Source organism: Microcaecilia unicolor, chromosome 2, assembly GCF_901765095.1.
Source record: "Microcaecilia unicolor chromosome 2, aMicUni1.1, whole genome shotgun sequence".
NCBI lineage: Eukaryota > Metazoa > Chordata > Amphibia > Gymnophiona > Siphonopidae > Microcaecilia > Microcaecilia unicolor.
Window position 1 is genome coordinate 95,430,476 of NC_044032.1, and position 21,381 is coordinate 95,451,856.

Genomic DNA, 21,381 nt, shown 5'->3' on the forward strand with positions numbered 1-21,381 from the left:
CACCGCATTCGACAAGCTCTCCCACCGGGCCCTTCAGCATCTACCTCAACAGGTAGGCATTTTTATGGGGGAAGGAGGAATGCTTCTTACGCTTATAGCAAGCGTAGGTACAATCCACCTTCCCGACAGCCTGCTCAGGCTAAGCCCCTGCGCGCTTGTTTGCGTCAACAGCGTGCGCCTCCTCAGGCCCCTGCAGCTCCCCAGCAAAAGCGAGGGACGGGCTTTTGACTGGCTCCAGATGAGCATAGCCGCGATAAGTGTCTGTGCCGGACGATCTGCTGGTCGGAGGGAGGTTAAAGTCTTTTTCACCAAAGGTGGCCTCTCATAACCTCCGACCAGTGGGTTCTCCAAATAGTCTGGCTAGGATATGCCTTCAATTTGATCTCAAAACCTCCAAATTGTCCTCCGGGAGCTCAGTCTTTTCAGCTTCCAGCACAAGCAGGTACTTGCAGAGGAACTCTCCGCCCTTCTCAGCACCTGTGCGGTCGAGCTCGTTCCACTGGGCAGGAAGGGCTGGGATTCTATTCCAGGTACTTTCTTGTGGAAAAGAAAACGGGGGATGCGTCCCATCCTAGACCTAAGGGCCCTGAACAGATATCTGGTCCGAGAAAAGTTCAGGATGGTTTCCCTGGGCACCCTTCTTCCCATGATTCAGAAAAACGATTGGCTATGCTCCCTGGACTTAAAGGATGCTTATACTCTCATCCCAATATTGCCAGCTCACAGGCAGTATCTTCGATTCCGTCTGGGAACACGGCACTTTCAGTACTGTGTGCTTCCATTTGGTCTCGCCTCTGCACCCAGGGTGTTCATGAAATGCCTGGCGGTAGTGGCGGCGTCTTTATGCAGACTGGGAGTGCATGTGTTCCCTTATCTTGATGATTGGCTGGTAAAGAACACCTCAGAGGCAGGAGCTCTAGAGTCCATGCAGGTGACTATTCAATTCCTGGAGTTACTAGGGTTTGTGATAAATTGTCCAAAGACTAGAATTCATAGGAGCTCTGCTGGACTCCCAGACTGCTCATGCCTGCCTGTCCTTGGTTTCCTGGGTACGAGCGTCTCAGCGGATCACAGCTCGGCAGATGTTGAGATTGTTCGGCCACATGGCCTCCACAGTCCACGCGACTCCCATTGCCCGTCTACACATGAGATCAGCTGAATGGACCCTAGTTTCTCAATGGTTTCAAGCTGCGGGGGATCTGGAAGATGTGATCCAGTTGTCCACAGTTTTTCTCCAATCCCTACATTGGTGGACGATTTGCTCCAATTTGACCTTGGGACGTCCCTTTCAAATTCCTCAGCCGCAAAAAGTGCTGACTACGGATGCGTCTCTCCTGGGTTGTGGAGCTCATGTCGATGGAGACAGGTTTTCAAATCAACCTCCTGGAGTTACGAGCGGTCTGGAACGTGCTAAAGGCTTTCAGAGATCGGCTATCCAACCAAATTATCCAAATTCAGACAGACAATCAGGTTGCCATGTATTACATCAACAAGCAGGGGGGCACCAGATCTTGCCCCCTGTGTCAGGAAGCCGTCAGGATGTGGCTTTGGGCTCACCGTCATGGCATATTTCTTCAAGCCACGTACCTGGCAGGCGTGAACAACAGTCTGGCCGACAGGTTGAGCAGGATAATGCAACCTCACGAGTGGTCTCTCAACTCGAGAGTTGTTTGCAAGATCTTTCAAGCGTGGGGCACCCCCTTGGTAGATCTTTTTGCCACTCAGACCAGTCACAAGGTCCCTCAGTTCTGTTCCAGACTTCAGGCCCACAGCAGACTAGCGTTTGATGCCTTTCTCCTACATTGAGGGAAGGGCCTCCTGTATGCGTATCCTCCCATACCCTTGGTAGGGAAAACTTTGCTGAAACTCAAGCAGGACCGTGGAACCATGATTCTGAGCGCTCCATTCGGGCCGCGAAAGATCTGGTTTCCTCTTCTTCTGGAGTTGTCCTCGGAAGAACCGTGGAGATTGGAGTGTTTTCCAACCCTCAGAACGAGGGGGCGCTTCTGCATCCCAACCTCCAGTCCCTGGCTCTCACGGCCTGGATGTTGAGAGTGTAGACTTTGTCTCCTTGTGTCTTACGGAGGGTGTCTCCCCGAGTTTTGCTTGCTTCTAGGAAAGATTCTACGAAGAGGTGTTACTCTTTCAAATGAAAGAGGTTTGCCGTCTGGTGTGATAGCCAGGCCCAAGATCCTCGTTCTTGTCCTACACAGACCCTGCTTGAATACCTTCTGCACTTGTCTGAGGCTGGTCTTACGACCAACTCTGTAAGAGTTCATCTTAGCGCAATTAGTGCTTTCCATTACCGTGTAGAGGGTAAGCCTATCTCGGGACAGCCTTTAGTTGTTCGCTTCATGAGAGGTTTGCTCTTGTCAAAGCCTCCCACAGTGTCATGGGCTCTCAATGTCGTTCTCACCCAGCTGATGAAACTTCCTTTTGAGCCACTGAATTCCTGCCATCTGAAGTACTTGACCTGGAAGGTCGTTTTCTTGGTGGCAGTCACTTCAGCTCGTAGAGTCAGTGAGCTTCAAGCCTTTGTAGCTCATGCTCCTTATACCAAATTTCATCTAGAGAGTTGCATGGGGACAGAAATCTTACCCTTCCCCGCAAGAATTTAACCCATCCCCACCCATCACTGTAAGAATTTAATGGTATATAAAAGAAAATTCCAGTCAGCTCCCTCAGTCTCTCTGGATTTGAGCCACAGCACTGTAGGCAAGGAAGGAATGGAAGCTGAAACTTGGAACACTCTGGTGTGCACACGTAAGATTTGTCTCTGATTTACTGGCACTGTGTGCTGAGAGGTCACCACATGCACGCGCCAGTAGGTCAGGTGACATCTGATGCTCATGCCTGTGTCAGAGCTGAGGTCTGCTCATCAGCCCGGGAGCAAAGAGGATTAATTGTAAGATAGTAAGTAACAGCAAATAAAGACCAGTCTTCCCAATAGTCACACTCATTATCAACAAATGATTAGATCGAGTGTGATATTATATACTTGATTATGGTCTTTCTTTCGTGTTTCTGGAACATAGACCATAGAAGTCTATCTGGCCCATTCCAACTGCTGGAGTTGTCGTTGAAGCCCACTCCAGTCTGTCTCTTTTCATTTGTGGGACACAGATCGTAAAAATCTGTCCAGAACTGTCCTTATATTCCAGCCACTGAAGTTGCTGTCTAAGCCCTTTCTAGCCCATCCTAAACCAGACTTCCATATATTAGACACAGACCATACAAGTCTTCCCGGTATCGGCCGTAGTTAATCACAGCCAGTCACCATCTAAGCATTACATCACACATCCACACACACATGCAGCCATTTAAGGTTAGGTTTTTTTATAACTTCCATTTTCTAATTAGAGATCCTCTGTGTTCATCCCATGCCTTTTTGAATTCCATCATCATTTGTGTCTCTACCACCTCCTTAATGGAAGACTTTCCACATTTATGCTGTTAAAGCAAGGAGGAAGAGGAGAAGGAGGAGACAGCACTCAAAGAACTTGGTACTCGGTAGATGAGAGGCTGGTGCAGGTGTAGCTTATACTTCCACAGGAACCCCACAGGGACTGCTTCCGTCCCCGCGGGAACCCTGCAGAACTGCTTCCGTCCCCGCGGGAACCCCACAGAACTGCAAACCCCGTTCCCGTTCAGCTCTCTAATTTCATCATAACCGAGTAGTCCTCCGCACTCACCCTAAGTTTTTGCCAAAGGTGGTGTTGGAGTTCCATCTTAACCAGTCAATTGTCTTGCCAACATTCTTTCCCCGTCCTCATAACCGCCCTGCTGAACGTCAGTTGCACACATTGGACTGACTGCAAGAGAGCATTGGCCTTCTATCTGGAGCGGACAAGCCCACACAGGCAGTCCGCCAGTTGTTTTGTTTCTTTTGACCGCAATAGAAGCGGAGTGTATATAAGGAAACGCACCATTTCAAATTGGCTAGCAGATTGCATTTCCTTCATTTATGCCCAGGCTGGGCTGACTCTTGAGGGCCATGTCACAGCTCATAGTGTTCGAGCTATGGCAGCGTCAGTGGCCCACTTGAAGTCAGCCACTATTGAAGAGATTTGCAAGGCTGTGACGTGAATGTGTGGACTGATGACCACATCTCATTACTGCCTACAGCAGGATACCCGACGCGACAGTCGGTTCGGACAGTCGGTGCTGCGCAGAAACTGTTTGGGGTTTAGAATCAAACTTCACCCCCTAGGCCCATTTTTATTCTGTTCCAGGCTGCAGTCTCAGTTGTTGTTTAGGTCAATCTCAGTTATGTCCTCGCCGTTGCGAGGCCCAATTGACCAATATTTGTTATTTTGAGTGAGCCTGGGGGCTAGGGATACCCCAGTCGTGAGAACAAGCAGCCTGCTTGTCCTCGGAGAAAGCGAGGTTACTAACCTGTAGCAGGTATTCTCCAAGGACAGCAGGTTGATTGTTCTCACATACCCGCCCACCTCCCCTTTGGAGTTGTGTCTTCCCTGATCTTTTGCTTTCTATGTGACTGGTGAGCACGCTTGCGTTCGGGCGGGAAGACAGTGGATCACGCAAGAACTAGCAAACTTTTGTTGCTAGGAAGATCTTCCAATGCTGGGGGCTGCCGTTGACATCAAACAATCGTGAGAACAATCAGCCTGCTGTCCTCGGAGAATACCTGCTACAGGTTAGTAACCTCGCTTTACTATCCTTTTCCCCTTAACACATAGAATTTCAATCCATAGGGATTCCAAGGTGTGTGGTGTTTCCTGCAGAATTTTCAATCTATTTGATTCAAGGCTCTCCTTAACATACAATGCTACCTCTCCACCAATTCATTCCACCCTATCACTACGATATAATTTGTACCCCGGTATGACAGTGTCCCACTGGTTATCCTTCCACCAGATCTCAGAGATGCGGTTTTGAATTTTCTGTGTTACCTCGGTTGGGTTGTCAATCTTCCCAAAAGCCGACTAGTAGCCTGTCAGACTTTAGAGTATCTAGGAGTGCTCTTCGATACGGCTCAGGGACGAGTCTTCTTGCCTGAAAGCAGTAGGCTCAAACTCTGTTTGCAGATTTAAGGTCTGTTACGGTCTCCCCACCTTTGGGTTTGGGATTATGTGCAGATGCTGGGGTGTATGACTGCTTTTATTTTATTTTTTTTTTTTTTTTTATATTAACATTTTCCATTATATTACAAGACATTCCTCTTGTTCAGGTATAGTATATAGTAATTTACAATATTGTAAAATAATAATAATAAGGAAAAGAAAAAAAGAAGTGAAAATAAACCTTCACTAAGGAAAATTTATACTCAAGTCCATAAATATGATCCAAGATTTCAGGAAAATTGCGGAGACTAAATATAAGGAAATTAATAAAGATTATACAAAAGCTGTTAAGAAGAGCACAATTATAATTAACGCTTTTCCATTTTCACTGAGGTTATGAGCGAGGACACATGGGACGGCTCTGTAAATACATATTTTCTATCCTTAAACCTTATTATGCACTTGCAGGGGTACCTTAAAAAAAAAGTACCCCCCAAGTGCAACACCTCAGGCCTAAGAAGTAAGAATTGTTTCCTTCGTCGACGAGTCTCCTTGGAGACATCAGGAAAAAGTAAAACTTTTAAACCCAAAAAGGGTTTATCTTTATTACGGAAAAACAGACGAAAGAGCAAATTCTTATCTGGTAATAATACCACTGTGGCCACTAATGTAGCCACAGTTGCCAATTCAGTATCTGAAGTTTCAAGTAACAGGGAAATATCAATCGGAGCTTCAGGTAAAGAGGTTCCTTTCCCAGGAATATAATAGACCATAGACATTGGAGGCAGATTCTGTTCCGGAATTAATAAATTTTCACGCATATAGCGTTTCAGCATATCTATTGGAGTTACATTCTGAAGTCGAGGAAAATTAGTAAATCTAAGATTATGATTTTTAGTGTAATTTTCAAAAGTTTCCATTTTGTCTCTAAGACTTGTCAAGTCTTTCACCATAATAGGTTGTAGGGTTTCAATCTTCAGAAGTCTCTGATCCAGGTTAACTATTTTTCCATTTAAATCTTTAATCTGTTGCTCTTGTACACCTAAGTTACTTTCCAAGGATTTCACTTTAGGTTGAAGGTCGTTTATCTGCTTAAGGAAAACTTGACCCAGATTGGAAACCAGGTCCCACAAAGCTTCAAGTGTAACATCTTTAGGTTTAGTCATAAATTCTATAGGTAATTCAAACCTTACAGGCTGATCAGCGTCCTCACTTCGCCCCTCAGCTTCTCTCCCCTCAGTTTGCAGCGTTTCCACAGGCAAACTGGTCTCCAATCCCACCTCGGTAGTAAGAGAGGCTTTGATTCGGCGTTCTTCTGGGCCCCTTACCTCGATGGGAGTAGACCCTGTCGAATCCAGGAGGAAGGAACTGGCGCCAATCGGCTGGGGAGGAGGAGTGCGTTCAGCGGGGCTTAGAGTCACTTCAAGTCCAGAAAGCGCCAAATTCTCCGTTTCGCCGGCGCGTACATCTGGTTGCAACCCGCTTTCAGAATGAGCTCCCTGCGATCTCAAGTAGCGATCCAACGGACCAGGTAAGGAGGGTGTTAACGGGGAAGCCCTACCCGCTATTCGTCCTCTCCGTTTCGGCATGTTAGGAGCTTGAGTCGACACGACCTAACAGCTTGCGGCCATCTTGGATCTAGCTTGCGGCCATCTTGGATCCCCCAAGTGTATGACTGCTTTTCTGGAAGTAATTCCGTGGGCGAGAGCCCATATTCTTCCTCTCCACTGTGCCCTCTTGTGTCATTGGTCTCCGATTTCCTAGGATTACCTTCGTTGACTGCCGTGGCTTCCAGTCGTGCGGGAAAGCATGTCTTGGTGGCTTTGTCCCACCAATTTCCGGAAGGGAATGCCTTTGGTGTCCCCCGAGTGGGTGGTGCTTGTCACGGATGCCAGCCTCTCGGGGTTGGGTGCACATTGTCTTCACCGAGTGGCGCAGGGTCGTTGGAGACGGAGGTGAAGTGGCCAGTCGACCGGTTGGAGCTGAGAGCGGTGATGCTGGCCCTCAAGAGCTTTCATGATCTCCTGGAAGGTCAGGCGGTTTGGGTTCTCTCGGACACCACCTCAGCAGTGGCTTATATCAACCGCCATTGCAGCACTCAGAGTGTAGGGTTGGCCGCAGAAGCATCCTCCCTGCTGCCCTGGGCGGAGACTCATCTGCTTTGTCTCTCAGAAGCTCACATTGCAGTCCAATGTCCGAGCTGTTTTTCTTAGTCGTCGTCATCTCAACAGGGCAAAATGGAAATAAGCGACGGAGGCGTCCCAGTTGATCTGTCAACGTTGGGGCGCTCCAACTATGGATCTGATGGCCACCAGTCTAAATGCCAAAGTCAGCAGGTTCTTCAGCAGAAGAAAGGAGCGCGGCTCTGCGGGACTGGATGCACTGTTGCAACCTTGGCCGAAGTTAGACCTACTCTACATCTTCCCTCCTTGGCCCTTAATCGGACGTCTTCTGCATCGCGTCAGACTTCATCATGGTCATGTGATTGTGGTAATTCCAGATTGGCCACGTCGTTCGTGGTATGCGGACTTGATTCAGCTGCTCGTGGATTCTCCTCTTTGACTCCCGGACATACCCGGTCTTCTTCACCAGGGTCCGATGTGCATGGAGGACATCTCCTGCTTTGGTCTTACAGCCTGGCTCTTGAAAGGGCAAAGCTGAGAAAGAAAGGTTATGAGGATTCGGTTATTGCCACTTTGCTGCAAGCGCGGAAGCGTTCTACGACTATAGCTTACTACAGAGTCTGGTGCACCTTTGAGGCATGGTGTGTGGAGCGTGCTTGGTCACCCTTTAAAACCTCGATTTCTTTGATCTTGGCCTTTCTTCAGAATGGTCTGCACAAAGGGTTGTCTTATAACTCTCTCAAGGTTCAGGTTCTGCGCTAGCCTGCTTCCGTGGTTGAGTGACTGGTTCTTCTCTAGCGGCTCATTCTCATTCAGATGTGGCGCACTTTCTTAATGGTTCGCTTCATCTTTGACCTCCGTTGCAGCGTCCGTGGCTTTCTTGGAAGCTGAATTTGGTCCTTAGTGTGTTGTAGGACGCGCCTTTTGAACCCTTGCGTTTAGCAACTGATTAAGATCTTACTCTGAAGACTGTGTTTTTTGTGGCTATTACCTCTGCGCGCAGAGTTTCTGAAATTCAGGCCTTGTCGTGTCAGGAGCCGTTCCTTCAGTTTTCGGAGTCTAGTGTTATTCTTGGGACGGTTTCGTCTTTTTTTGCCTAAGGTGGTGTGTGCATTTCATTTGAATCAGCCACTTTTTCTTCCTTCCTTTAGGAAGTTGGATTTTCCAGAGAACTTTTCACTTCGCCTTTTGGGTGTTTGTCGTGCTCTTCTTCGGTACCTTCAGGTCATTAATGAATTTCGTTCTGACCGCCTTTTTGTACTGCTGTCTGGTCCCAGGCGCAATTATGCTGCGTCCTAGGTGACCATTGCTCGATGGCTGAAAGAAACCATTTCTTCGGCTTACTAAGTGAAGGGTGTTTCTCCTCTGGAAGATTTGCGTGCTCATTCGACTTGGGCGCATGTTACTTCCTGGGCCGAAGCGGGTAGTTTTTTTTTTTTTTTTTTTTTTGAGGAGATTTGTTGGGCGGCTACTTGAGCTTCTCGACATTCTTTTGTCAAACACTATAGGTTGGTGTAGCAGCGTGGGGTGATGCTCACTTTGGGGCGACTTTTCTTTCTGGGGCAGCGGCAGCTTCCCACCCTATTTAGGGGATTGCTTTTTTTTTTTTTTTTTTTTACATCCCACCAGTTCACCTGCTGCTGAGGCTAAGGAAGATAAAATTCTTACCTGATAATTTTCTTTTCTTTAGTCGCAGCAGATGAATCCAGGACCCCTGCCCTGTTGTTTGCCGCACATTCTTTTATCTTTGAATTTCAGCTGGTGATGCACCAATTAAAAAAAAAAGAGGAGGAGAACAGGACAAGTGAAGATATTGAAAAGATGTGAATCTAGACACAGCTCTTTATTAATGGTTCACTTTGGACTCGTTTGTTTAGTGTGTTTTTTGAGTCCTATTTTATCTGTTGTTGGATTTGGCTGGTGCCGCTTTATTGTGAGGAGGTTTTTTCTTGATTGCTATGTTTTATTCTCCTCTTCTTGGGGATGTGACACATACTGGATAAGAGGGAGCTGGATGTCCAGTATCACTGTTTCTCTTCAGTGTTCTTTATGTTCACCTGCTGGTAGGCGGATACAACCCACCAGTTCCTGTATTCTTCTGCTGCAACTAAAGGAAAGAAAATTATTAGGCAAGACATAATTTTACCATCTTATTCCTTAGGCTTCTGGCCTAACACTTTGGGGTTAGAAATGACTTGAATTTAAGTACTATCTAAATTATTGTAAAGCCAAGAGGCCTAAGAATACAGAAAGCCCCAAACATGTTTTTAGATCAAGTTTTTTTTCTAGATAAATGGTGTGCTATTTTAAACAATTGTAGTTTAGACCTGATGATACTGATTGCAGAAACTTCTAGAAACAAAAGTCAGTTTGACAAGATGCCAAATTAGAATATCTGCGAAAAGACCCTATTTTTGATACAGTACTAAGGGATATAGATACAAAAGTGAATAAAGTCAAAGGAGAAATTAAGAAAACCAAAAAATATTAGAGATGAAGATTACAAACGTGGAACAGTTTACAGCTTTGCCCACTACCCACACTCATATTTTATTTTTTTCACAACGTAGTTTTCTGTAAGTCCCTCTCCCCCTTTTTTCTTTCTCTTTTGGACTTTTGTTTCACCACCCAGTATTATATTTAAGTAGCATTTCTTTAACCCTCTTTTTTTCATGTCTGGCAGTATCACCATTACGTCACTTCTTATCATAATTGAATATTCATGGTTTCAGATCCACTGCTCTCTGTTCCATGAGCATGCACGCCCTTCCCACACTCTATTTTTCTTTAAATATGGTCAGCACAGACACTGCATTTTTTTGAGCCAAGTGATTCAGCTACTCGTGCTGTCGCCTTGTACTTTTGGTAAGTTTATGTACATTTGTACATATTTCTCTAAATGGGTATCCAGTTTAATATCAGTACCCGCACTCCCTTATGCTGTTCTTATGTATTTCTTCACTGCTTTCCCTTTACTACTACTGCTACTACTGCTTATCATTTCTATAGCGCTACTAGACGTACGCAGCGCTTTAGGCATTCATAATACTACCTCTCAGTGTTTTTCAAACTTCCATCCCTTTTTCCTTACATTTCCTCTCCCTTATTGCATGCATTAAACTCTGGAATTCGTTGCCGGAGAACGTGGTACGGGCGGTTAGCTTGACGGAGTTTAAAAAGGGGTTAGATAGATTCCTAAAGGACAAGTCCATAGACCGCTATTAAATGGACTTGGAAAAATTCCGCATTTTTAGGTATAACTTGTCTGGAATGTTTTTACGTTTGGGGAGCGTGCCAGGTGCCCTTGACCTGGATTGGCCACTGTCGGTGACAGGATGCTGGGCTAGATGGACCTTTGGTCTTTCCCAGTATGGCACTACTTATGTACTTATGTATGTACTTATGTACATTCTGTCACACTGAGTAGCCTCCTCAGTCGCGTTCTCAGACATAGCCTTTTCTTTGATATGCATGCTGTTTTAGTTTCACGATTGGTGCCAACATTATATTTTTTGACACACAACATCCACATGTTCTTTTAGTCCTCTCTTTTTACTGCCATTATTAGGGACAATATATGTCTATGCACCTAGATTCTCTCGTTTTCATTTCCAGATTCACACTTCAAGCGCCGGCATCACATATTGTTTGGCACATTATATATCATCTGCAATTGCATCTTCTTTAATTTTTTTTTTTTATCTTTTCTTACCTTTCTTTCCCCTTACTTTGTTGGCAGTTTCTTTTTTATTCCTTTTTCTAGGATTTTCTTTATCCTTTACTACAACACATGAGCCGGATGCTTTTGCACATATATAGAAGTCTGTCATTCTAGGTTTTCTTTACCTTGTGTCATTATTGCACTTGTCTTTGTTCTTTTTTTCCTTTTCCTTTTTTTGAAATTTTTTTGACAACTACAGTTTTCTATTTAGTACGTCAGTTTTATGTATGCATGGTCTTTTTAAAGGTATGTATCCATTGTTTTTCATTTTTATCTTTAGTTTTTGCATCTATTTTTAACTACATTGCTTTTGCGTTCTATTATCCCACGCTGACCTTTCCACTTTGTACACTTTTCTCCTTTCTGTATACCTTCTTGCTTTTTCCACCCAGCGATTTTACCCCCCCCCCCCCCCCCCCCCTTGACACAATCATTGCCAGGTCAGTACCTATAATTGTCCTTATCCCCTTTATTACACTTTCCAGTGTTTTTACACCAGTATATATGTCTTCTATTTATGCACATTATCAGGTGGTGTTTTTCCATCTTGCATTACCATTATGCACTTTGATTTTTTTGAAATGTTTCAGACACACTTGTAAATGTGTAAGCATTTTGTATATCTTCAATGTAGTTTTATATTCATTTTACATATTTCTCTATAATTAATTTTATTTTGTTTCATTTGTCCTTATATATATACTAGTAAAAAAGACTCGTTTCTGACACAAATGAAACGGGTGCTAGCAAGGTTTTCCTCAGAGTGTGTATGTTTGAGAGAGTGTGTGTGAGAGTGACTCTGTGAGAGAAAGCGAGTGATTCTGCGAGTGTGTGACAGAGAGTCACCACCCTAACCACTAGGCCAATGCTGACAAGTCACAGAAACTGAATCAAATCTCTGTAAATCTGGAAGCTGTAATGGTGCAATTTGACAAATTGAAGAGTAGCAATCTCCTGGACCCGGATGGTTTACATCCCAGAGTATTGCTGGAATTGAAAAATGAACTTTCAGAACTATTGTTAGCAGTATGTAATTTATCTTTAAAATCAAGAATGGTACCGCAAGATTGGAGGGTGGCCAATGTAACACCAATTTGTTAAAAAAAAAAAAAAGGGGGGGGGGGTTCCAAAGGTGATCTGGGAAACTGGTGAGCCTGATATCAGTGCCGGCCAAAATGGTAGAGACATTACAGAGCATATTCAAAAGTATGGATTAATGAGACAAAGCCAACATGGATTTAGTGAATGGAAATTTTGCCTCTCCAATTGATTAAATTTCTTTGAAGATGTGAACAAACGTGGATTTTCAAAAGGCATTTTATAAAGTACCTCATGAAAGATTCCAGGGGAAATTGGAGAGTCATGGGATAGGAAATCCTGTGGATTAAAAACTAGTTAAGAGAGAGAAAATAGAGTAGGGTTAAATGGTTAGTATTTTCAATGGAGAAGGGTAGATAGTGGGGTTCCCCATGGGTCTGTGTTAAGACCACTGCTTTTTAACATATTTATAAATGATCTAGAGATGGGAATAACTAGTTAGGTAATTAAATTTGCTGATGACACAAAGTTATTCACATTTGTTAAATCGTTGGAGGATTGTGAAAAAAGTAAGAGGAGGACCTTAAAAGACTGGGGAAACTGGGCATCTAAATGGCAGATGACGTTTAATGTGATTAAATGCAAAGCGATGCATGTAGGAAAGAGGGACTCGAATTATAGCTAAGTAATGGAAGGTTCCACATTAGGAGTCACCTACCAAGAAAGGGATCTCGGTGACGTCGATACGTTGAAACCCTCTGCTCAGTGTGCTGTGGCGGCTAAGAAAGAAAATAGATTGTTAGGTATTATTAGGAAAGGAATTGCGTTCAGTTCTGGTCACCGCATCTCAAAAATGATATAGTGGAATTAGAAAAGGTACAGAGACGGGTGACAAAAATGATAAAGGGGATGGGATGACTTCCCTATGAGGAAAAACTGAAGCGGCTAGGGCTCCTCAGTTGGAGAAAAGACGGCTGAGGAGAACTATGATAGAGGTCTTTAAAATAATGAGTGAACTGGAACGGGAAGACATGAATCGTTTATTTACTCTTTCCAAAAATACTAGGATGAAACTATGAGGTAGTAAATTTAAAACGAATCAGAGAAAACTTTCTTCACCCAATGTGTAATTAAACTCTGGAATTAGTTGCCAGAGAATGTGATAAAGGCGGTTAGCTTAGCAGAGTTAGAGAAAACGGTTTGCACGGCTTCCTAAAGGACAAGTCCGTAGACCATTATTTAAGTGACTTGGGGAAAATCCACTGCTTATTTCTGGTATAAACAGCATAAAAGGTATTGAACTTTTTTCTTTATAAACTGTATTGAACAGAACTTATGATAGTAGAGAAGGTGTAGAAGGTTAGGTTTAACTGTATTTTAATCTGTAGACCGTACTAGTAGCAATACTTATCTACTTATATTCTTTTGTATTTATTCAACCCTTAAGCTGTATGCAACCTGGTGACACTTATTTCCCACTTCTTTGATTTTGTCTGGTTATAAAATTGGGGCAAATCAGAGCTTAAGCCCATGAACAACATTTTCTCTTTTGTTCCAGTCTTGAGGATTCATTTCTGCTTTTTTTTTTTTTTTTTTTTTTTGTGCTGTTTCTGCTTGTGTACCACTGATCTCTCTCTCTTGCTATTTAATCAGTCATTAGGCACATATAAACATATGCTGTTTGTATGTTCTTTGATTTCAACATTTTTGGTCTGAGGTGTGGAAACTATATGTGCAGTATTTAATCTTTCAGAACCTATAGCCTTAAAATATTTACTTCTTAAAGATGTTTGCTTTCTAAGGGGGGTCTTTTACTAATGATTAGCTTGCGTTATCTGCGTCAGGGCCCATAGGAATAAAATGGGCCATGCTGCAGAGAACTCGAGCTAATCTTTAGTAAAAGACCCCCTAAATGTTTTAAACGTGAATTTGCTCACTACTTTGCTTGACCTTGCTTTAAAAATCATTATTTGTGTGCTGGAGATGTCTTAATTTAGTACATTACAATCACTGGTGGAATTTAATTCTGCATATTGCTAAAAAAAAGTCTGTTTCCAACTTGAAGGTTTCCAAGAAATGGTCTGCATTAACAAACTAATCCTTTAATATCTCCTTGATGTATCTTTTGGTTCTCCTAAGAAGTCAATTCTGTTTTTGCTGCTATTTTGCATTTCCTTGTTCGCTGTTCTGTACACGTGTTTCTTGTTTGTAATCTCTTAAAAATTTATTAAAAATACTTAACAAAAAAAAAAAGAAACTTGCCAACCGATACAAGTGCCCAAGACAAACATTAAAAATGTCCAAAGGTGTTTGTTCTAGAGACTTGCATGGGAATGTGGTTCCTGCAGAGACGGAAGGAATTCTGCAGTGTTCCTGCGGGGACGGAAGTCGTTTCTGCGGGGTTCCCGTTGGAATGGAAACTGTTCCTTTGGGGTTCCCATGGAAGTGTACCCTGCGCTTGTACCATCCTCTCAAGAGTACCAAGTTCTTTGAGTGCTGTCTCCTCCTCCTTGCTTTAACAGCACAGATGCGGAAAGTTTCCATTAAGGAGGTGGTAGAGAGACAAATGGTGACGGAATTCAAAAAGGCATGGGAAGAACACAGACTTTCTAATTAGAAAATGGAAGTTTATAAAAAACCTAAACTTTAAATGGCTTCATGTGTGGTTTTGAGTGATGCTTAGATTGTGACTCCGGCTGTTATGAACTAGGGCCGATACTAGGGAAACTTGTATGGTCTGTGTATCATTTATGGCAATCTGGTTTAGGATGGGTTGGAAAGGGCTTAGACAGTAACTTTAGTGGCTGGAACATGAGGACAGTGCAGGCAGACTTTTATGGTCTGTTTCCTGCAAATGAGAAGCCAAGTGGAGGAGTGGCCTAGTGGTTAGAGTATTGGTCTTGAAATCCAGAGGTGGCCGGTTCAAATCCCACAGCTGCTCCTTGTGATCTTGGGAAAGTCACTTAACCCTCCATTGCCTCAGGTACAAACTTAGATTGTGAGCCCTCCTGGGACAGAGAAATATCCAGTGTACCTGAATGTAACTCACCTTGAGCTACTACTGAAAAAGGTGTGAACAAAATCTAAATAAATAAATAAAATAGGCTGGAGTGGGCTTCAATGACAACTCCAGCAGTTGGAATATAAGGCTAGGGCCAGGTGAACTTCTGTGGTCTATGTTCCAGAAACACCAAAGAACGACTCTAATCAAGTATATATCACGTTCATTGTTTAATTATGAATTGATAATTAGTGTGACTATTGGGGATAGTGAACCGTTCAGGTTTTTATATTCTGTCATTTACTTTGTTACTATTAATCCTTTCTACTCCCGGGCTGATGCGCAGAGCTCAGCTTTGACACAGGCACATGCATCAGATGTCAACTGACCTACTGCTGCGTGCATGTGGTGAACTGTCAGCACACACAGCCAGTAAATCAGAGACAGGTCATAAATGTGTGCACCGGAGTGTTCAAAGTTCCATCTTCTGTTCCTCCTTTGCTTCAGTTCTGCGGCTCGAACCCAGAGAGACACTGAGACAACCTACTGGAATTTATTTTTATGTACCATTAAATTCTTGCAGGAACAGTTGGGGATGGGTAAGATTCCAGCGGGGACAGGCAGGGACGGGTTAGATTTCTGTCCCCATGCAACTCTCTAGTTTGTTCTTCAACTATAGCAATTGAAAGCATGTCCTTCAATTCTGCATATAGGCAATACCCAACATGGGCCGTGTTTTTGCACTTAGGCCTTCGTCAGGGGTCCTGCAATGCAGTAACCAAGATAGTAAGCTCGATTAGCCCTCATGGACTTACAAAGTAATCAGGTGGCAGTCCAACATACTTAAGTGCGATGCTGTACAAAGTGCTGCAATTCTGTTTGGTTGTAGTTTTATAATGAGTCAAATTTTTGTAGTGAGTCAGATTTCAGTGAGTTGTTCCTTCATATCCTTGTCTCTGAATCGCCATCTTCCTGTAAGTAAATAACTGATGTGGTTTCCTACCTGCCTGGCCTCCTTTTTCTTCACCAGCAGCATTATTGTGCAGTTGCAGGTATATCCAGTTATTGAAGCTTAAAGTTGTTAACTTGGTTTACATTGTATTCTTGGGTTACATGAAGGCACCAGAGTTTCCATCTATAGGGAAAGGGAGGCAAGTAGGTAGGGAACAATATTAGAACTTGAACTTAGAGCTGAGAGTCCACCAAATTTGTGGTGTATGACTACTAGGAAAAGAATTTCTGTATTATAGGTTTCTCGCCTTTATTGTATCCTCAATGAAATTGCATAGTAACATAACATAGTAGATGACGGCAGAAAAAGACCTGCACGGTCCATCCAGTCTGCCCAACAAGATAAACTCACATGTGCTACTTTTTGTGTATACCTTACCTTGATTTGTAACTGTCCTTTTCAGGGCACAAGACCGTATAAGTCTGCCCAGCACTATCCCCGCCTCCCAACCACCAGTCCCGCCTCCCACCACCGGCTCTGGCACAGACCGTATAAGTCTGCTCAGCACCATCCCCGCCACCGGCTCTGCCACCCAATGAAATTGCAGTTGTGCATTTTGCTGAATAATTTGTGTAAATTGGGTTATAATGCTTATTAATTTTTGTAGATACTGGTGAAACCATAAACAAGAGAAACCAGCCTAGCACACACATGTTTGGAGCTGGAAGAACTTTTGGAAGGAGAGGTAAGGTTCATCATTCGTGCTCTGCTATGCATATAAAAACTCATTTGGGGGAGGGAAGGGGAGGTCATGTTGGGTGGGAGAATAGTTGTTTTCAAGAAAAAAAAAAAGTGAGGGGGGTCAGATCTTTAAGGTAGGTGTGCTGCTAGACACCAGGGATTTGGGGGTTCAGTTAATGAATTGAGGAGGGCTGATACAGATGCCATCTGCTTTTATGTTTCAAATGTCAGTTCGTATCAGTTCCTAAGCCAGTCACCACTTAAGCACTGACAGGAAGGTGACATTTTGCAGTGAATTGTGGATTACTGTCTGATTTTAACACGGCAGTAATTTGCACGCTTATTGCATACGGCTGCACTTTTGCAGCACTAATTTATTGCTAGAGCTGTGGTTCTACCATGAAGCTTTCTGCATTCACCCCCAGATTAAATAACAGTTTCATAGTAGATAACAGCACATTATATTACATTCTCCGAGGACAAGCAGGCTGCTTGTTCTCACTGATGGGTGACGTCCACGGCAGCCCCTCCAATCGGAAACTTCACTAGCAAAGGCCTTTGCTAGTCCGCGCGCGCCCATGCGCACCGCGCATGCGCGGCTGTCTTCCCACCCGAACCGGCTCGTGTTCGTCAGTCTTCTTTTGTCCACGCTCGGTACGGTCGTGTTTGCGCCGTTCGCGCCCCTTAAGTTGACCCTCGCGCGTCTTTTGACTTTTTGCTTTTGAAAAAAAAAAAAAAAAAAGGATTTCGGAAAAGGGCCTTTTGGTCTTTTCCCTTTCCCGTATTTCTAGTTTTTGGCCCCGTTAAATTTTCTTTCGTTTTCAGGGTAGGCCCTTTTGAGGCCTCGGGTCGAGTTTTTTCTCCCCCTCTTTTTGGTGCCTTACCGCAATTACGAGTTTTGATTTCGTCGGCGTGATTTTTCCGCCCATGTCATCGAAGTCTCCCAGCGGCTTCAAGAAGTGCACCCAGTGCGCCCGGGTAATCTCGCTCACTGACAGGCACGTGTCGTGTCTTCAGTGTCTGGGGGCTGGGCACCGCCTGCAGGCCTGTAGTCTTTGCGCCCTTTTACAGAAAAGGACTCAGGTAGCGAGATTAGCCCAGTGGAACGTTTTGTTCTCGGGCTCTTCATCGGCACCGGGAGTATCGAGTGCGTCGACGTCGACAGCGTCAAGACCTCCGCCTTCAGCCGCGACTGTATCAATTGCATCGAGGTATCGACCCTCTGCATCGTCGGGGCCGAGACATCGGAAGGCTGCGTCGGCGTTGGTGGTACTGGGACCTCTACTAGTGCTGATGTCGTCGAACGGTGGTGCTTTGACTGGAGTGCAGGTGAGGGCTGTCCATCCCCCTGCTGGTGGCGGTGAGCCTTCGGGTGGGTCTCCTCCTACCCTGAGGGCTCCTGCAATACAGCCCCCCCCCGAGACTGACCTTCTTCGGCCTCGGCCCCGAGGAAGTGACGGCTGGATTCTACGTCCTCCTCGTCGGTACCGGGAAGCTCCGGTGACATGCTTCGTTTGAAAAAGTCAAAGAAGCATCGACACCGGTCTCCTTCCCGCGTCGGTACCGAGAGCTCTGGGTCGCCGAGGGAGTCGGCACCCAGTAGGCATCGGCACCGGGAGGACCGCTCACCCTCTGTTCAGGAGGTGTCGATGCGCTCCACCTTGGACAGCCCGGAACAGCCTCCATGCCCGGAACAGACTCTGACTTCGACACCTGCATCGGCTTCCATGTCTTTCTCCACAGCCGCCCTGCACGAGAGTCTCCGGGCCGTTCTCCCAGAGATCCTGGGAGAGCTGTTGCACCCTTCCCCTCCGGTACCGGGGGTGCTTGCGCCACCGGTACCGTTGAGTGAGGCGCTGGCTGGCCCCTTGAACGGGGTGAGATCTCTGACATCGGTGCCGCTTGCGGTACCGACTGCGGTCGCCTCCCAGGAAGGCTCCCCGACGACGTCGACGGAGGGAGCTTCGCCGGTGTGGGCGAGGGAGTCTGCCTCTCGATGCTTACACCGTGGCCGTGGTTCCACGGAGTCGAGCCGGGCACGGCTTCAGACACAGGTTCGTGAACTTGTGTCTGATACCGATGGTGAGGCCTCGTGGGAGGAGGAGGACATCAGATAGATATTTCTCTGACGAGGAGTCTGATGGCCTTCCTTCTGATCCCGCTCCCTCCCCTGAAAGGCAGCTTTCTCCTTCCGGGAGATGTCTACGGCCATCCCCTTCCCGGTGGTTGTGGAGGACGAGCCCAGGGCTGAAATGTTTGAGCTCCTGGACTATCCTTCTCCACCTAAGGAAGTGTCCACAGTACCCATGCATCATGTCCTAAAAAAGACATTGCTGGCGAACTGGACCAAGCCTTTAACTAATCCCCACATTCCCAAGAAGATCGAGTCCCAGTACCGGATCCATGGGGACCCAGAGCTGATGCGCACTCAGTTGCCTCATGACTCTGGAGTTGTGGATTTGGCCGTAAAGAAGGCTAAGAGTTCTAGGGAGCATGTTTCGGCGCCCCCGGGCAAAGACTCTAGAACCTTAGACTCCTTTGGGAGGAAGGCCTACCATTCCTCTATGCTCGTGGCCAAAATTCAGTCTTACCAGCTCTACACGAGCATACACATGCGGAACAATGTGCGGCAGTTGGTGGGCTTGGTGGACAAGCTCCCTCCTGAGCAAGCTAAGCCATTTCAGGAGGTGGTCAGGCAGCTGAAGGCGTGCAGAAAATTCCTGGCCAGAGGGGTGTATGACACCTTTGAAGTTGTGTCCAGGGCCGCTGCTCAAGGTGTGGTGATACGCAGACTCTCATGGCTGCGTGCCTCCGACCTGGAGAATATGATCCAGCAGCGGATTGCGGACTCGCCTTGCCGTGTGGACAATATTTTTGGAGAGAAGGTCGAACAGGTGGTAGAGCAGCTCCACCAGCGGGATACCGCTTTCGACAAGTTCTCCCGCCGGCAGCCTTCAGCTTCTACCTCCACAGGTAGACGTTTTTATGGGGGAAGAAAGACTGTTCCCTACTCTTCTGGTAAGCGTAGGTACAATCCTCCTTCTCGACAGCCTGCGGCCCAGGCTAAGCCCCAGCGCGCTCGCTCTCATCAGCAGCGTGCGCCTCAGCAAGGCCCCTCGGCTCCCCAGCAAAAGCAAGGGACGAGCTTTTGACTGGCTCCAGCAGAGCATAGCCGATATCAAAGTGTCAGTGCCGGGCGATCTGCCGGTCGGAGGGAGGTTGAAAGTTTTTCACCAAAGGTGGCCTCTCATAACCTCCGATCACTGGGTTCTTCAAATAGTCCGGCAAGGATACACCCTCAATTTGGCCTCCAAATCTCCAAATTGTCCACCGGGAGCTCAGTCTTACAGCTTCCAGCACAAGCAGGTACTTGCAGAGGAACTCTCCGCCCTTCTCAGCGCCAATGCGGTCGAGCCCGTGCCATCCGGGCAAGAAGGGCTGGGATTCTATTCCAGGTACTTCCTTGTGGAAAAGAAAACAGGGGGGATGTGTCCCATCCTAGACCTAAGGGCCCTGAACAAATATGTGGTCAAGGAAAAGTTCAGGATGCTTTCCCTGGGCACCCTTCTTCCCATGATTCAGGAAAACGACTGGCTATGCTCTCTGGACTTGAAGGACGCCTATACGCACATCCCGATACTGCCAGCTCACAGACAGTATCTGCGATTTCAGCTGGGCACACGTCAATTCCAGTACTGTGTGCTATCCTTTGGGCTCGCCTCTGCGCCCAGAGTGTTCACGAAGTGTCTGGCTGTGGTAGCAGCGGCACTTCACAGGCTGGGAGTACATGTGTTCCCTTATCTCGACGATTGGCTGGTGAAGAACACATCCGAGGCAGGAGCTCTACAGTCCATGCAGATGACTATTCGCCTCCTGGAGCTACTGGGGTTTGTGATAAATTATCCAAAGTCCCATCGTCTCCCAGTACAGAGACTCGAATTCATAGGAGCTCTGCTGGATTCTCGGACGGCTCGTGCCTATCTCCGAGAGACGAGAGCCAACAACTTGTTGTCCCTCGTCTCGCGGGTGCGAGCGTCCCAGCGGATCACAGCTCGGCAGATGTTGAGATTGCTGGGCCACATGGCCTCCACAGTTCATGGGACTCCCATGCCCCGCCTTCACATGCGATCTGCTCAATGGACCCTAGCTTGCCAGTGGTTTCAGGCTGCTAGGGATCTAGAAGACGTGATCCACCTGTCCACGAGTTTTCTCAAATCCCTGTATTGGTGGACGATTTGGTCCAATTTGACTCTGGGACGTCCTTTCCAAATTCATCAGCCACAAAAAGTGCTGACTACGGATGCGTCTCTCCTGGGGTGGGGAGCTCATGTCGATGGGCTTCACATCCAGAGAAGCTGGTCCCTCCAGGAACGCGATCTGCAGATCAGTCTCCTGGAGTTACGAGTGGTCTGGAACGCTCTGAAGGCTTTCAGAGATCAGCTGTCCCACCAAATTATCCAAATTCAGACAGACAACCAGGTTGCCATGTATTACATCGACAAGCAGGGGGACACCGGATCTCGCCCCCTGTGTCAGGAAGCCGTCAGCATGTGGCTCTGGGCTCGCCGTCACGGCATGGTGCTCCAAGCCACATATCTGGCAGGCGTAAACAACAGTCTGGCCGACAGGTTGAGCAGGATTATGCAACCTCACGAATGGTCGCTCAATTCCCGAGTGGTGCGCCAGATCTTCCAAGCGTGGGGCACCCCCTTGGTAGATCTCTTCGCATCTCGAGCCAACCACAAAGTCCCTCAGTTCTGTTCCAGGCTTCAGGCCCACGG

The 21,381-nt window shown here is 46.2% G+C and overlaps 1 protein-coding gene across 4 annotated transcripts in view; it reads left to right on the forward strand.

Annotated features, from left to right (window-relative positions):
• The window catches only part of DDX4 (DEAD-box helicase 4), a 369,112-nt gene that overhangs the window by 50,162 nt on the left and 297,569 nt on the right, over nt 1-21,381 (forward strand). For all 4 annotated transcript variants that reach the window (XM_030193136.1, XM_030193139.1, XM_030193137.1 and 1 more), the window contains one exon: nt 16,527-16,604. In XM_030193136.1, the coding sequence (XP_030048996.1) occupies nt 16,527-16,604 (78 nt within the window). The remainder of the gene's footprint in view (nt 1-16,526; nt 16,605-21,381) is intronic.